Source organism: Scomber japonicus, chromosome 7 (assembly GCF_027409825.1).
Source record: "Scomber japonicus isolate fScoJap1 chromosome 7, fScoJap1.pri, whole genome shotgun sequence".
NCBI lineage: Eukaryota > Metazoa > Chordata > Actinopteri > Scombriformes > Scombridae > Scomber > Scomber japonicus.
In genome coordinates, this window is record NC_070584.1 from 35,621,737 (window position 1) to 35,638,438 (window position 16,702).

At 40.6% G+C, this 16,702-nt stretch overlaps 2 protein-coding genes across 2 annotated transcripts in view; one reads left to right on the forward strand and one right to left on the reverse strand.

Moving 5' to 3' along the window:
* Nucleotides 1-3,055: 3,055 nt before the first annotated feature.
* On the reverse strand, nucleotides 3,056-5,654 carry LOC128362076 (growth arrest and DNA damage-inducible protein GADD45 beta-like). The gene is made up of 4 exons (XM_053322720.1): nucleotides 5,398-5,654; nucleotides 4,789-4,890; nucleotides 4,001-4,223; nucleotides 3,056-3,869 (listed from the first exon to the last, which is right to left on the reverse strand). The coding sequence occupies exons 1-4, from the start codon at nucleotides 5,439-5,441 to the stop codon at nucleotides 3,756-3,758; spliced, it is 483 nt and encodes a 160-aa protein (XP_053178695.1). The 5' UTR covers nucleotides 5,442-5,654; the 3' UTR covers nucleotides 3,056-3,755.
* A 4,480-nt stretch (nucleotides 5,655-10,134) lies between these two features.
* Nucleotides 10,135-16,702, forward strand: part of wdr18 (WD repeat domain 18) — a 57,028-nt gene continuing 50,460 nt past the window's right edge. The window contains exon 1 of the mRNA XM_053322700.1: nucleotides 10,135-10,348. Coding sequence (XP_053178675.1) covers nucleotides 10,139-10,348 — 210 coding nt within the window. The 5' untranslated portion in view covers nucleotides 10,135-10,138. The remainder of the gene's footprint in view (nucleotides 10,349-16,702) is intronic.

The window sequence follows — 16,702 nt, forward strand, 5'->3', positions numbered from 1 at the left end:
TGTATTTATATGTTTATGTACGTGTGTTTGACCTTTACTGACACACTTTATGATTTATACTTTAACTTGTTCTCCAGTCTTTTCCCTCCACTGATTAATAAATAAATAAATATATAAACTTCTATCAGCTGTTCAAGTTCTTTCCTCCTTCTGACTCTTCTTTCTGTCCTGTATCAGCTCAGCAGTCTTCAGACAGATGTATTAATATTCAGTAGCTGCATGTTAGTCTCATATAACTTATAACTCTAGTTCATATTAACATGAGGACGAACAGCTGATCTGCTCCTAAAGATGAGACATCACTTCCACGTATGAAAGAAGAGCAGAGAAGGAACAACAGTCAACAACAGTCAGAGCTGCAACTGAAACTAAACCTCTTCTGTCTTTAATGAAGACTGAAACTGTCCACATGCTTAGCTTAGCTTAGCATAAAGACTGGGAGCAGAGGGAAACTGCTAGCCTGACCTAGCTTAGCTTAGCATAAAGACTGGGAGCAGAGGGAAACTGCTAGCCTGACCTAGCTTAGCATAAAGACTGGAAGCAGAGGGAAACTGCTAGCCTGACCTAGCTTAGCATAAAGACTGGGAGCAGAGGGAAACTGCTAGCCTGACCTAGCTTAGCATAAAGACTGGGAGCAGAGGGAAACTGCTAGCCGAAGACACTGAAGCTGGATGTTCTTCTTCTCTTTAGGAAGTGAGTGTTGACCTACAGTTAATATAATATTCCTGCACAATGTCTTTAACCACTTAACGCACGCTGTTCCGTCTACGGGTCGGACCGGAAGTTAGGAGGTAGCCACAAGTTCTTCTGAATGTTTTAAACACCAACCCTTAAACATATATATTCATGCCGTACATTGTTAGAAAGCTTAGATTGTCCTGATTCATTCAAGACCACTCACGACTTATATGGTTGCTCACAGCCGTAATAGTATTAGCGATTAGCTCGGCTAGCCACTCAGCTAAAGTAAGCTAACAGCTATAATGCTACATACCTTCAAAGTCTTCCCTTTATCCACAACGATCATCTTATGACTCAGGACTTTATCTACAGCTCGCCAAATATCCATTCTTGTGAAATATGAAATCCGTTTCCATAAAACCGGAATACTTTCCTCAATATATCAACATGAATTTAGTCCAACACGTAACGTAATAACACAGATAACAAACCATATACGGTCCGTTTACGTCATTTCCTGACCTGCGCGTGCATCTCAGAGTACACGTGACTAGATGTTTACGACCGTGAGCCTCTCCTGCTTCTGACGACACCACACACAAGCCAATCGGTACACGGTTGGTTCTTCTTCGACTTAACATATGATTTATAGCAAAATAAACAGATAGATAGATAGATAGATATGGCCAAACAAAAAAAATGGTTATATGTAATAATAATAATAATAATAATAATAATAATATGGTGTCAGCTTTCATTAGAGACCAAGATCTTGATTGTAGGCAAAGGGGATGTGAAGTTTTAGGTGTTTGATTGTGGTTATACAGCTTTGGTAACCATGGTAACCAAGTGTCCATTTGGAGTCTCCAAAAAGGACCTGAGGAAAACGCATGGACATACCTGTTGAAAAATAACTCTGAAAAATTCATCTTTTGGTCTTTTGACTCCAAGGGTTAGACATAACATATGTTATATCTATCGCTCTGGTGGTAGTTATCGTCCATTTATCGTTATCGAGGTGAACTGCTCAATATATCGTGATATTGATTTTAGGCCATATCGCCCAGCCCTACATAGGTCCCGGGGAACATAGCGATGATCCCACCTAGTTTAGTTTAGCTTAGCATAAAGACTGGGAGCAGAGGGAAACTGCTAGCCTGACCTAGCTTAGCATAAAGACTGGGAGCAGAGGGAAACTGCTAGCCTGACCTAGCTTAGCATAAAGACTGGAAGCAGAGGGAAACTGCTAGCCTGACCTAGCTTAGCATAAAGACTGGAAGCAGAGGGAAACTGCTAGCCTGACCTAGCTTAGCATAAAGAATGGGAGCAGAGGGAAACTGCTAGCCTGACCTAGCTTAGCATAAAAACAGGGAGCAGAGGGAAACTGCTAGCCTGACCTAGCTTAGCATAAAGACTGGGAGCAGAGGGAAACTGCTAGCCTGACCTAGCTTAGCATAAAGACTGGGAGCAGAGGGAAACTGCTAGCCTGACCTAGCTTAGCATAAAGACTGGGAGCAGAGGGAAACTGCTAGCCGAAGACACTAAAGCAGGATGTTCTTCTTCTCTTTAGGAAGTGAGTGTTGACCTACAGTTAATATAATATTCCTGCACAATGTCTCTAAACTATTTAATAATCTATTTATTTGATGCATTGCTGTCTTTAGACTCTCTGATTCTCTGCCTGCAGCTAAAAGCAAAGCAGCAACACGACTGAAGGTTCAACTACTACACGATGAGAACACACACTCCGGCCGTCGCCATGGAAACGGAGGCGGCGTGAAGATCCACCGACACACGAAGAGGTTTTTACTCTCTTTACTCTGACATCAGATTCCCTCTTAGTGTTTCCTTCCTTCCTTCATATTAGCTTCACATCAACTTTATAATCCATGTTTCCTCCCTTCCTTCCTTCCTTCCTTCCTCTCCTCCCTTCCTTCCTTCCTTCCTTCCTTCATATTAGCTTCACATCAACTTTATAATCCATGTTTCCACAGAAGGAGGACTGTGGGTTTAGTCCTCCATCACTTCCTGTAAACATGATGAAGGATCTAATGCTCAGTATGAACAGGAGGAATGGTGTGTGCCTGTGTGTGTGTGTGTGTGAAGCAGAATTGACTGAAGGTTAATTAGCAGCTTTGATCAGTTTCTGTCTTTATGATTCATTTCATCTCATTAAAGTGAAATAAAAGAACAAACCAAACCCCACACGTTCTGCTCTATGAGGTTTTTAGACTTTCACACATTTAATGGATCAGATGATGAATCAGAGCCTCATTAACACACACACACACACACACACACACACACACACACACACACACACACACACACACACACACCTCCTGGATGAACTACTCAGAAATCAATAACTTATCATCAATAATTTATTCGTCAGATCAATAAACATGTGATCAGTTTTATATTAAACTCTTAAATAATCGGCTCAGTGTGAGACTTCATGCTTCAATACAACAACAGGATATGACATCACGGCAGGATATGACATCACTGCTCTGTAGCTCTGTTCATGTTCAGTTCAGTTCAGTTCGTGTGCAGACAGGTGAGCTAACAGCTGCTTCACCTGCAGCTGCAGCCAATCACAGGACAGCAGCCAGTCACATGACAGGAGCCAATCACAGGACAGCAGCCAGTCACATGACAGGAGCCAATCACATGACAGCAGCCAGTCACATGACAGCAGCCAATCACAGGACAGCAGTCAGTCACATGACATCCCGCCCCCCAAAATCTCTGCAGGGCCGTCCTTCGTGCCTCCGCTAACCGCCACACCGGCAGCTCGCGCACCCGCTAACCAATCACATCAGGCTTGAGAGGCCGATCGGTTCTGGTTCTGCCCGGTTCCTTAAGGTTCCTTAAGGTTCCGTTGGGTTCCGTACGGTTCTGTTGGGTTCCGTACGGTTCCGGCCGGTTCCTTCCGGTCCCCTCTTCACTCAAACAGCGTTACTCCTCCTGAACGAGGCGGCTGTTCGGACTGATTCCACTTCTTCTTCTCTCCGCTCCGCAGCGGTCTGACAGGGTTCTGCAGGGTTCTGCAGGGTTCTGCAGGGTTCTGCTCAGCGGGCCGTCAGCTCCAGACACGGAACCCACTGGTTCCTGCAGCGGCTCTCCTCACAGAAGCTGCCCACGTCCTGCAGGGCCTGGCACTGCAGCGGCTGCACGGGGGGGTTCTGCAACAGGAGAGCGTTTAACCGTTAGTGACATCACAGATTACATCATGATGACATCACAGATACACAGAGAACAGCGGGATTATGACATCATGATGACATCACAGCCAGAGACAGGAAGTGGGACTTACGGTGACCAGGATGCAGTGCAGGTCGCGGGGCTCGTTGCCGTTGCCGTCGGCGACGTCGTCGTCGAGCAGCTGGGCGAGGCGGCGCAGGCCGGACACGCGCAGGATGTTGATGTCGTTGTCGCAGCAGAACGCCTGAAGAAGAGTGAAATGGATCTGAAGAGCGATGTCACCTTCATCTTCCTCATCGGTGGCCAGAACACACAGAACCACCGAGTCTGGGTCTCTGCAGGGGGGAGAGAGAGGGGGGGGGGGGGGGTTAGTGTCATCTTCATCCTCATCACCATCATCATCATCATCATACAGAGCTGGGCGATTCCTCCCTTCTTCCTTCCCTCCTTTCCTTTCCTTCCCTCCTTCCTCCCTTCTTCCTTCCTTTCTTCCTCCTTTCCTTCCCTCCTTCCTCCCTTCCTCCCTTCCTCCTTTCCTCCCTTTTTCCTTCTTCTTTCCTTCCTTCCCTCCTTCCTTCCTCCTTCCTTTCCTTCCTTCCTTCCTCCTTTCCTTCCCTCCTTCCTTCCTTTCCTTCCTCCCTCCTTTCCTTCTCTCCTTCCCTCCCTTCCTTCCTCCCTCCTTTCCTTCCTTCCTCCCTCCTTTACTTCCTTCCTTCCTACTTCTCTCCCTCCTTTACTTAAGCTGCTCAATTACATCATTTTACTGTCATGCACCTTTAAAATCAGACTCTTATATCACATCACGATATCACCCAGCTCATCTTCATCATCATCACCATCATCATCATCATCATCATCACCATGTTATTAATAGCAGCAGAGTGAAGATGAGGTACTTACACATTCATGAGCTTGGCGGACTCGTAGACTCCCACAGTGACACAGTCCTGTTTGTGAGCAGCGACCAGCAGCTCCTCCAGAGCCTGACTCACCGTCTCCATCCTGCACGCGCACACACACGCACACACACAAGCACACGCACGGTTAGAAACGTGACCGGGCCAGCACGAAACAAGACTCAGGATATAACATATAACCTATAATCTATAATAATCTATAACACAGATGTATAAAGAGTCTACAGGTTAAATGCATTAAACTACATTTATTAATTATTCATTATTATTTCTGCAGGTTTAAAGAAGCAGATCTTTACTATTACTATTTAAACATATTATATCATACTATATTATATGATGACGTAGGCCTATTATATTATAGCTAGTATCTGGGATGAGGCGCTCGTGCAGCATTCAGTATATATTAATTATTGCTTCTGCACGAGACACATCAATATCCTTACTATTACTATTTAAACAATAAAGACATTACATCATACTATATCACATTATATCATACTATACTATATTATATTATGACGTAAGCCTATTATATGATATTATATGTGGTATCTATGAGGCGCTCGTGCAGCAGAGAGAGGAAACGTACTTCTTGTCGGTGCTGTTTGATCCGATCACTTCCTCCAGAGTCATGATGTAGAAGTCAGTAAAGTTATAATCCACTAGATCAGGACAAGAAATAAGATCCACAGCTGAGCGGCACAGGAGCGGCAGAGGAGCGGCAGAGCGGCAGAGTCCCGTTAAAGTCCCGGTAAAGAGTAAAGATCCAGTCAGAGACACACGGTAATCCAGCTCGGTACAGAGATCCGGTCCCGGTGCAGCAGAGAGCCGAGAGAGGAGCGCGTGCAGTGAGTGAGAGCGTGCAGGCTGATCTGTGCTGAGAGGACAGAGTCACGCGCTTTTATTCTCTCCTCCGCAGGGGGCGTGACCGAGCCCGGCGGCGCGCGCTCTGATTGGGCCGCAGCTGTCAATAGATCCCCCGGACTCTGCGCCCATTGGCTGAGCGCGCAGCAGACGCCGGTGATCCCACGTGGGGAGTTTCGGAGAATCCCCCGCTGCCCCCCCCCTCCCTCCTCCTCCCTCCTCCCTCCTCCCTCCTCCTCACACTCTCCCAGTTTGTTTACTGGGAGCTGGAGGAATTTCCAGCACCTCCTCCCCATTCCCAGGAGCTGCTGGGAGAGTTCACCTGAAACACACACACACACACACACATACACACATACACACACACACACACACACACACACACACACACACACACACACACACACACACACACGCACACACACACACACACACACACACACACAGTAACACACATACACACAGACAGACACACACACACACACACACACACACACACACACACACACACACACACAGTAACACACACACACACACACACACACACACACACACACACATACACACACACACACACACACACACACACACACACACACACTCAGGGTCTGTTTCTGTTAAACAGTTTCTTGCAGGGAAGTTAAAGCAGGTGACTTTCCCGCGTGCCACAGAGCACGAGCTGCATTGTGTAACTTTAACTTATGAAAGAAGAGAGTTAAAAAAAAAGAAAAGAAAAGTTATATATGTATAATTGATAATATAATATATAATATATAATATATAATCTATAATAATGGATTTAATAAACATGTCTATGTGTTATTCATGTCACAGCTGAGCTCGTGCAGACACGCTGATCAATCATCAATAATCAAACTTAGAAGCGTCTCGTTCATGTCTGCAGTCAGTCACTGATTCTGCTGCATGCATGCTTCACGCGCACGCACACACACACACACACACACACACACACACACACACACGCGCGCAGTGTGCAGAGTGAGCAGGTATGAGTCGCCCCCTGCCGGCCGCGCGGCGCCGCTGCAGCGGTGAAACCTGCAGGACATGTTTGGGCAACAGACCCGGGACTCTCTGTGCAACCGGTTCCTGAGCACAGGCGCATGCACGCGGGAGGGGGGGGTGCACGAGGCGGGGAGGGGGGGGGGGGGGTTGCTGCGGGTCTTTAGGGAGTTTCAGGGCTCATGATGAGATGATGAAGGTTTAGATGCTTCTATGAGTCTTTATTAAGTTTCTATGAAGGACTGAGTTTAAACTGCAGTTTGTTTTTATGTTTTATTAATAAATAAAATCACATTTAACAAATAAACTACAAAACATTACAATAACAAGTTTTAAAAGAAGTTTTAAAGAAATATTTAAACTCTGAAATGAAAGTTTAAGGAAGTTTTTCAGGTTAAAGTTCAGATTAAATAAACTTTAAATGTGAATAAAGAGAAATTAAGATCATATAATTAATGTTTAAAGAGATTTAATGTTTCAGATGTTTGTATTTAAGGTATAAAACTAAACCTTTAGATATTTATATGAGTTTAAATCTTTAGATAAAGTCTTTATGAGGACAAACTGTGACTGATGAATAAACTGAAATGATTTTATGAAGGTTTTTATTTATTTTTAAGATGAAACATTTTAATTTGCAGCTTGTTTTAATATTTAAATCTTCTTTAGTGTGATCAGCTGATGTCTGATGTTTTGGTTCAGAGTGATTCAGGAAGTTAAACTGAGACAAACTAAACATAACAAACTGTCTCATGAGGCTGTGGCGCCACCTGCTGGTCACTTCCGGTTACTGCAGCACGAGTTATTATTATTTATTTATTATAATCCAGGATAACTTACATTTATATTAATTTATCCTTTATTCCTATAGCTTTGAACTTCCATGTGTTTGTTCTTTAGATATTTTATAATTTTATTTTATTTTTATTATATTTATTTAATTTAAGTCTGGTGAATTAAATAATGGAGACTTTACTCTTAATATTTAACATTTCTGCTGCTTTACTTTAAATATATATTAACATCTTAATTAAAGTCATGATATTTAACCCTTCATGTTAGTTAAAGGAGTTTATTCTCATTCATTAGTTTAATTCTCTTTAATCAAACTAATGAACTATAATCAATGATAATGATGTTTAATGATGTTTAATGATGTTTATTGATCACGTGAGTGTCAGCTGACCCCTGATCAGGTTTAATGGGAATGAATGAGACTCATTAAAGCTGCTGATTGGTTATTAATCACGTGACTGATCAGCTGTTAATCAGCCTGATGAGTCCGTTAGCAGCCAATCACAGCTGAGAAGAGCTGATCATTGATCCTGATGAGACTTAACCGCTGATCACATGACGTCACATCACATGACGTCATCACGTTTTAAAGGGTCGTTAATTAAGTGCCAGTAGTTTGATTGATGATCGGATCACTTCCTGATTTATTAAAAGTTTAAAAAGTAAAATAATCACGTGACTGAAACTCAGCTGATTAAAGACTAAAAACAGATTAAAATTTAAATGATTTTATGTATAAAATATAAATTAAAGTGTTTGTGAGATCAAATATAAAAGTTTAAAAGAGTTTAAAAGAGTTTAAAATACATTTTAAAGCATTTTTCACTTTTTTTAGATTAGAAGTTGTTTGAATTCTGAAAGTTTAAATAACTTTTAAGGCTTAAAGTTAAACTTATATTATTATATATAATATATATTTATATCTTATTTATTCATTAAAGTGTAAAATTAATCCTCAGATATAAAAATGAAGCTGAAGATGTTTGTTTTGTTCTTTTATTTTGAAATTTCTCATCAGCTGATCAGCAGTTAAAAATAATCACATGATAGCTGATAAATGTCAGTTTAATGTAACTCAGACACATTTCAGCTCTTATAGAAACAAGGTATGAAGTATATGTAAAGGTGTTTTATAAAGTGTAAAACTAAACTTTGAACCAGTTCATACTGAGATAAACACAATATAATATATCTACAGAAGCTGTTTACTGAAACATTTATAAATATTAGAAAACAGAAGATAAGAGGAAAATGTTATTGAGACTGAAGTCGTGATTTAAAGGAGATAAAAGAATGAATCTGGAAAATGTGAAACAGAAATCACCAAATATATGAGATTAGGCTTCAGAGTTGTGTAAATCATCCTCTTTCTCTGCTGCCAAACTAAACTAGAACTATGTTAAACTGAGAGGTAAAAGGTTTGTATTGTGCTTAAATGTGACTTTTTTGATTCATAAATAAATCAGACAGACAGGAAACAAGACAAACTTCCTCTGATTTACCTGGAAGTAAATGTACTCAGTTACTGTCAGGGTTAGAGTCTCAGTGTTCATGAGTTAAAGTTAAAGTCTGAATAATGTTTAACGTGTTTGTGGTTTGAGCTCCAGGAGACGCTGAGTGACGGTCGTCATGGCGTCGACACTTCATTAAAGATGATGAAGTGATGATGATGATGATGATGATGAAGGTGTGTGTATTCAGAGCTGCAGATCATCATCACATGTTAATGATGAAGAGAGGAAAACCTGCAGACTGGAGCAGCAGGAGACACACACACACACACACACACATACACACACTAACATAGAGAGAAACACACACACACACACACACACACACACACACACACACACACACAGAGACACACACACACTAACACACACAGAGGAACACACACACTAACTAACACACACACACACACAGAGGAGACACACACACACACACACACACACACACACACACATTAACAGCTGGGTGTGTTAGTGTGAAATTTAAAGACGTAATTAGTCAGTTTGTGGATTCTGAACCTTTTCTTTTATTGACCCTTTAATTATTTATTCATTTATCCTTTAATATTTAATTTATGTTAAAATGTTATTTAATGCTTCCACTAACTTTTATTCTACATGTTTGTGATTTTAACTTCAATTTAAATAAAGTCTAATTTCCTTTTATACCTGTATAATGACAATAACACTTTTCTCTATTCTTATTTATTATTATTAAACTTTAAACTTCAACTATGAAACTCAGACTTTAGATCTTAAAGTCTCTTAAACTTTATTTTTAAGCTCCTGTAAATGTTATTTAATAAAATGGTTTCATACTATATTTTACTATCAAACGGATTCATTCTGAATTAGTTTGATTTAAAGCTTTATGTTATTCTTTCATTTCTTACTTTTTAAACCTTTAAACTATTCTTTTATTTACAGCCAACGTGTTCTTATATATTATTTAGGTAAATGTTTCTTCTTTCATATAAAATATATTTATAAAACCAAACAATCTGAAACAAAAACACAGATTCTTTGTCTCCAGTTCCGGGACTACGTTTCCCATAGTTCCCTCCGTGCCGGACATGACGTCACGCAACAGACACTACAGCCCGGTCTTCCCGCGTGCATCCTGTTTGTGTGCATGGAGCCAACATGGCGGCTCCTCTGCAGGTGATAGTGAGCAGTGACTCCGGCTCCCAGCTGTGGAACAGCACCGTGTTCGACCCGCACAGCGGCTCGAGCCTGCTCTCCTACCGAGGCGGGAACAGCGGCGCGCGCTCGCTCTGCGTGCTCAACGGGGAGTACATGCTGTCCGCCCAGCTGGGGAAGAACTTCATCAACGTGTGGGAGATCCAGAGGAAGGTACCGGTCAACACATCAAACACACACCTGCATGGTTACACGTGAACCCAGAGCTGGTTACCATGGTAACGGTCAGTCGGCCGCCAGCTAGAAGATGCAGATACACAAAGATAAACCTAAATATACTCAGATATACCCAGGTATACTCAGACTATGGGCCGGTGTTACGGTTCAACCGGTGACCGTGTTACCTGGTGACTTTCTCTCATTAGGAGATAGCCTATGTTTGTAGAGGTGAATATAATTTAACTTCTATGAATGTTTAGCCTGAGTTTATTATAAACAGATGAGTATTTAAGGGATTAAACTACAACTAAAGGCTTTAAGAAGAAGAACACCTACGTTAAAGTCACCAGTTAACACGGTCACCAGATAAACCGAAACACCGGTAAGAGATTCTGGCGGTGTGATGTCTGTAACGGTTTCACAGTATTGCGGTATTACGGTTCCAGCTCTAAATGTTTCTAAAGGAAGAAGACTAAAGTAAGACATGTTAATTTAGATAGATGATAGATAGATGAATCTGTAATGACAGTGTGAGGTGAAATGTCTCGTACCTTCATTAACGGTATGACAGAACATTTGGTGGTTTCAGTTATCGTGACTTCTTCATATCGCGGTGAACACAGTTATCATCCTATGCCTATAATACTCAGATATACTCAGGTAGAGCTGGGCGATTATGGCAAAAATCAAAATCAGGATTAATTGAATTTTTAACTTGGATTAGGATTAATGAAGGATTATCTCCAGCCTTGATGAACAATGATTGTTTAGTTCATGAGTATCTTTAAGGAGGTAAAATAAAGATGTTTGAAGGTGTGACTAAGCTGTGGTTAATGTCTAGTTTACTGGATTAGCACTATGTAAAGATCATGGTTTGGGTTCAAATCATCCTTAAAGATATGAAACCTTTGCTGTCATGGCAACAGTGAACACCACGATTAACTGACATGAGCAAGATTAAGATTAGAGTTTCTAAATGTTGGTTTACATTATTTTTCGTCTGCAGCGGGTCGGAACCGCTGTGTCCGACTGTCTGACTGCGACCCTGAACACACCTGTAGCTCTCTGTACCTCCCGCTAGCATAACACAGACAAGCTAACGGTGATATTAAGTTAAAGGAAACGCACACAGACAAGCTAACGGTGATATTACGTTTAAGGAAACACAGACAAGCTAACGGTGATATTAAGTTTAAGGAAACACAGACAAGCTAACAGTGATATTAAGTTTAAGGAAACACAGACAAGCTAACAGTGATATTAAGTTTAAGGAAACACTGACAAGCTAACGGTGATATTAAGTTTAAGGAAACAAACACAGACAAGCTAACGGTGATGTTAAGTTTAAGGAAACACAGACAAGCTAACGGTGATATTAAGTTTAAAGGAAACACAGACAAGCTAACGGTGATATTAAGCTTAAGGAAACACAGACAAGCTAACGGTGATATTAAGTTTAAAGGAAACACAGACAAGCTAACGGCGATATTAAGTTTAAGGAAACAAACACAGACAAGCTAACGGTGATATTAAGTTTAAGGAAACAAACACAGACAAGCTAACTGTGATATTAAGTTAAAGGAAACACAGACAAGCTAACGGTGATATTAAGTTTAAGGAAACAAACAGACAAGCTAACGGTGATATTAAGTTTAAAGAAACAAACACAGACAAGCTAATGGTGATATTAAGGTTAAAGAAACACAGACAAGCTAACGGTAATATTTAGTTTAAGGAAACACAGACAAGCTAACGGTGATATTAAGGTTAAAGAAACACAGACAAGCTAACGGTAATATTTAGTTTAAGGAAACACAGACAAGCTAACGGTGATATTAAGGTTAAGGAAACAAACACAGACCGCTGGTTAAAACATACATCAAACAGCGCCATGTGATGTCACCATTAACAACGTTAATCCTCAGACAGGTAACTGTGACGTTACTATAGTAACAAGCTTCAGGCTAACCGGCTCAGAGTAAATGAACTGCTCCAACTAAACAGCTGATATTAACGGCATAATGTGTAAAATGCTGCGGTGCTGCGCGTTTCATCAGCTAATGTTAAACAACGTTGATTTTAAGTCACTCAGATGTTTCTCATGTAACAGACCTGAAGAGAGAGAGAGGCAGATTCAACAAAAACATGACGCTACTGAAGCTGAATATCACTACTTAACTGTATAATACTATATAACTTGTAATTACTATAAAATGTAGGTCAGTGAATAAGTTAACTATATAAAATAGACTATAGAGCAATAGAGATTATTGCTATGTTATATTTCCATGTCTTAGGTAAAATAGGACGTGATATTGTGTGATAGGAGCTGACTTTTATGAATTATCAGTGTTTTACGAGGGTTACACCATTTGACGTGTAAACTGAGCAAACCTGACCAAGTCCAAAAGTTCCAAACGTCTTGCCCATGAAGGAGAGAACAGAATAAAACTTTATTGTCCGTCATGGTGGACAATTGTCTTTGACTCACCAATAAAAGACATACAGTAGACAGAAATGACATAAGATGTATAGAGTCCACAAACTTATTAAAATCATTATTAAAATACATAAAATACCAAAGTATAAAATATAAGTGCATATTGGTTCCTGTGTGCATGTTGAAGTGTTTAAAATATGAATTGCACTTGGGATAAAATACTTCTTATGAATATTATTTCTATTCTATTATCATATATTTAATGTCTTTACCGAAATGGCCTTTGTTGAATAATGAAAATATATTATAAATATACTTTGTTAACCTTTATTTATAGGCCTACATGTACTGATGATAATCAATGAGACATAGGGTTTCATTTTAAAGAGAGATCGGTCCTGGACAACAGAACATTACAGTACAACACTGAGATACAGATATATCATTACATTTTCTTTTTATTTATGAAATGTGTAAAACTTCCATTTTGTGATATGTTGTCAAGGTAAAATATAATAAACTCCAACGACAGTTAAAGATTAATATATTTTTGCTGACAACCAAAACAATACTTCAATCCAAGTCCTTCCTCTGATGGAAAGGTTCAAGTTCTTCTTTGCATACTTTAGGGTGGTGCCCTTAAAACTCTGGTTTGCAATAACTTCATGACACAATTACAGCTTATATTTATATTTTTATTTATTTATTTAATTATTTCAGACACATACATCACAACACACATAAACACACATTACTAAACTAAAAACTAAACAATCAAAGGAAACTTAACATTATGAATAAAATCAAAGGAAACTTAACATTACTAATAAAATCAAAGGAAACTTAACATTATAAATAAAATCAAAGGAAACTTAACATTACTGAACTAAATAAAATCAACTCTAAACTAAAACTACTTCCTGAAGCACAGAACTTGTCCAACGTTGGCGAGGACGCGTCTGACCACGTTCCTCCTCTTCGGTAGAAGATGATGCGTGATCGACGCGGCGACACATTTCTGGATGGTCCGATCTTCCATCCTGAACAATACTAGCATGTTCTCAGCTTTACCCCATATTTTTCGCAGTTTCCGATAAATTAGCTTATCCACGTTCTTCAGATGTTCCGCGGTAATTATAAAATCGTCGTGTTCGAACTCGGCCCAAATAAACTGGAAGACTCCGTCAGCCATTTCCTGGTTCCAGTCCAGGTTCGGTATCTTTGAGTCTTTGATTACACGACTCATCAACTTATCTACGATTATCCTTAGCGACATTTTATACTTCAGTTTATCGAAGTCTTGCCTCTCACTCCTTTTTAAACTCCCCCCACTAACCTGATGCCCACTTAATACCCGCCCCTCCCTTTCCTGATCCTCACTCAACACCTTCTCCTCATTTTCCCGCCCCTCCCTTTCCCTCTCTTCTCTTTCCCTCTCTTCTCTTTCTCTCTCCTCCCTCAACACCTTCTCCTCACTTTTCCTCTCCTCACGTTCCCTCTCTTCCCTTTCCCTCTCTTCCCTTTTCCTCTCCTCCCGTTCCCTCTCCTCTTTTTCCCGCCCCTCCCTCAACACCTTCTCCTCACTTTCCCGCCGCTCCCTTTCCCTCTCTTCCCTTTTCCTCTCTTCTCTTTCCCTCTCTTCTCTTTCCCTCTCCTCTCTTTCCCTCTCCTCTTTTTCCCGCCCCTCCCGCAACACCTTCTCCTCCTGTTCCCTCTCTTCCCTTTCTTTCTCCTCTCTTTCTCTTTCCTCCCTTTCCCTCGCCTCCTTCTCCCCACTCCTCACCCTCTCTTCACTCTTTTCTTGTTCCTCCCTCTTTATTGTCTCTTCACTCCTCATTGGGAAGTCTTCCACAGTGACTCCACATAAATGTTTTTTTGTGGCTTCGTTGCTCACAATAGCATTAACAACCTCGTCCGTATCATCGTCGATCCGAATCTTGTTCCACCACCTCATGAGGCTGAGGAAGCCTCGCACCCGGCCGCATACGTCTGTATAAATGTTTCTCTCTTTTTCTAATTTCTTGTCGGACATGATGCTAACATGACCGTAGATCAGGTCGCTTAGATCTTTGGAGAATGATACCTTCTCCTCCTCCGTGGTGGACAGTGTCCTGGAAAGCTCTGTGCCGCTCATAATGGACTTCTCCAGGAATGTATCGACGTCAAAAATGAGCACCTGGGTATCAACTCTTGATAACTTGGGGTTTTGGTATTTGGCCCTCAGCTGGGCCACGATTCGGTGAATTGAAGACCTGGCTAGCGTCTTTGACAGGAACTCCCTGATTTTTGCTTTGGCTCTGTTCAGGTTGATACTGCGCTCTGTCTCGTCTGTGTCCGACCCCTTAATACTACGGACTTCTTCCTCCATCAGTCCAGCCACATACGAACCGATGACTTTGATTTTTAATGAGGACTGAATTAGTTCGAATTCCTCATTATTGACCTCGTCTAAAAGAGGTTCCATTATTTCTGATGCCTGGCTTGTTATTACAGCTTGGACAACTTTCTCCAAGCTTTCAGGTTTGTCTTTTGGTCCCGACAGATATCTATCTAAATCATCCATAATGTCGTCCCACTCGTCTTTAACTGCTCTGGACTTGTGGCATATGGGGATTATGTTTTTGCCTTTATTCAAACATTCTTTGAACAATTCTGTCACATAGTGAATCATGTGATTTAGTCTGCGAGGTGGAGTTTCACGTTGAGGTTCATTAGCGTCCTTTTCTGTGTTAATGCTCTCCATCACTTCCTTTGCCATTAGCTTGGCAAGATTTTCTGAACTGGTGCTGGGGGTTCCCTCAGGAACCCCCAGAGCCTGCTGGAAAATTTGCATAATTGTTTTTTCCATGGCAACATTTTCCTGTGTAATATCATTAAATTGCATTAATGCGTTAAAAGTATTTGTAATCGCTGACAATAGTTCAGCGAGCAGTTCTGCAATCAACATCTTTGTGGCAGTGTTGGGTGTACCTGACTTAATCTGGTCCCATTGTTTTTCTGTTAAGCTTTTAAAGAAGGATGTGATCACCCTGCAAACTTTCTCCACGTCTACGTTCATCGTGATTTGTGTGCTTTCCATTGCTATTTTATAGGATGGTTTGATTCCTTGGTAGTAGGATTAATTTGCTTTGAGTTTTGAGAGCTGTGCTCGGCTTTGTCTTCACGTACTGGTTTGTGAAAATAGGTTGACTTCATGTGGACGGGCAGTCCTATTTCAATACTCTGTTAATATCAAGGCTTTGATCTTTGACTAGATTAAAGGATCAAAGTGAAGTCAAAGTGTGACATCACCGTCTTGATGACATCATACATCTAAGGAATGGAATCCAGAACATTTCATAGCAACTGTTGCTAGGCACCTGTTGCACCTTAGCAACCCTTAGCTGTCCTTAGCAACCTTGATTTATAGGCCTACATGTAATGATGACAATCAATGAGACATGGGGTTTCAAGAGAGATCGGTCCTGGACAACAGAACATTACAGTACAACACTGAGTTACAGATATATAATTACATTTTTTTTTTATTTATGAAATGTGTAAAACTTCCATTTTGTGATATTTTGTCAAGGTAAAATATAATAAACTCGAACCACAGTTCCCTGTGATCAAGGCTTTGATCTTGGACTAGATTAAAGGATCAAAGTGAAGTAAAAGTGTGACATCACCGTCCTTATGACATCATACATCTAAGGAACTGTTGCTAGATTTTCATTTGAGTCACTAAAGTCAAAATTTCTAAGCACAACAAACCCATCAAACTAGTGAAAAATATGTATAAAAATACTAATCTGATAAAAATATGACAGTTTGCAGACTGTTGATTTGTACTTACAGTAACGTAACGCTGTAGTTAGCATAAAATATAGTGAACGTGAACGATAGAAATGTATTAAAATGAATAAAAG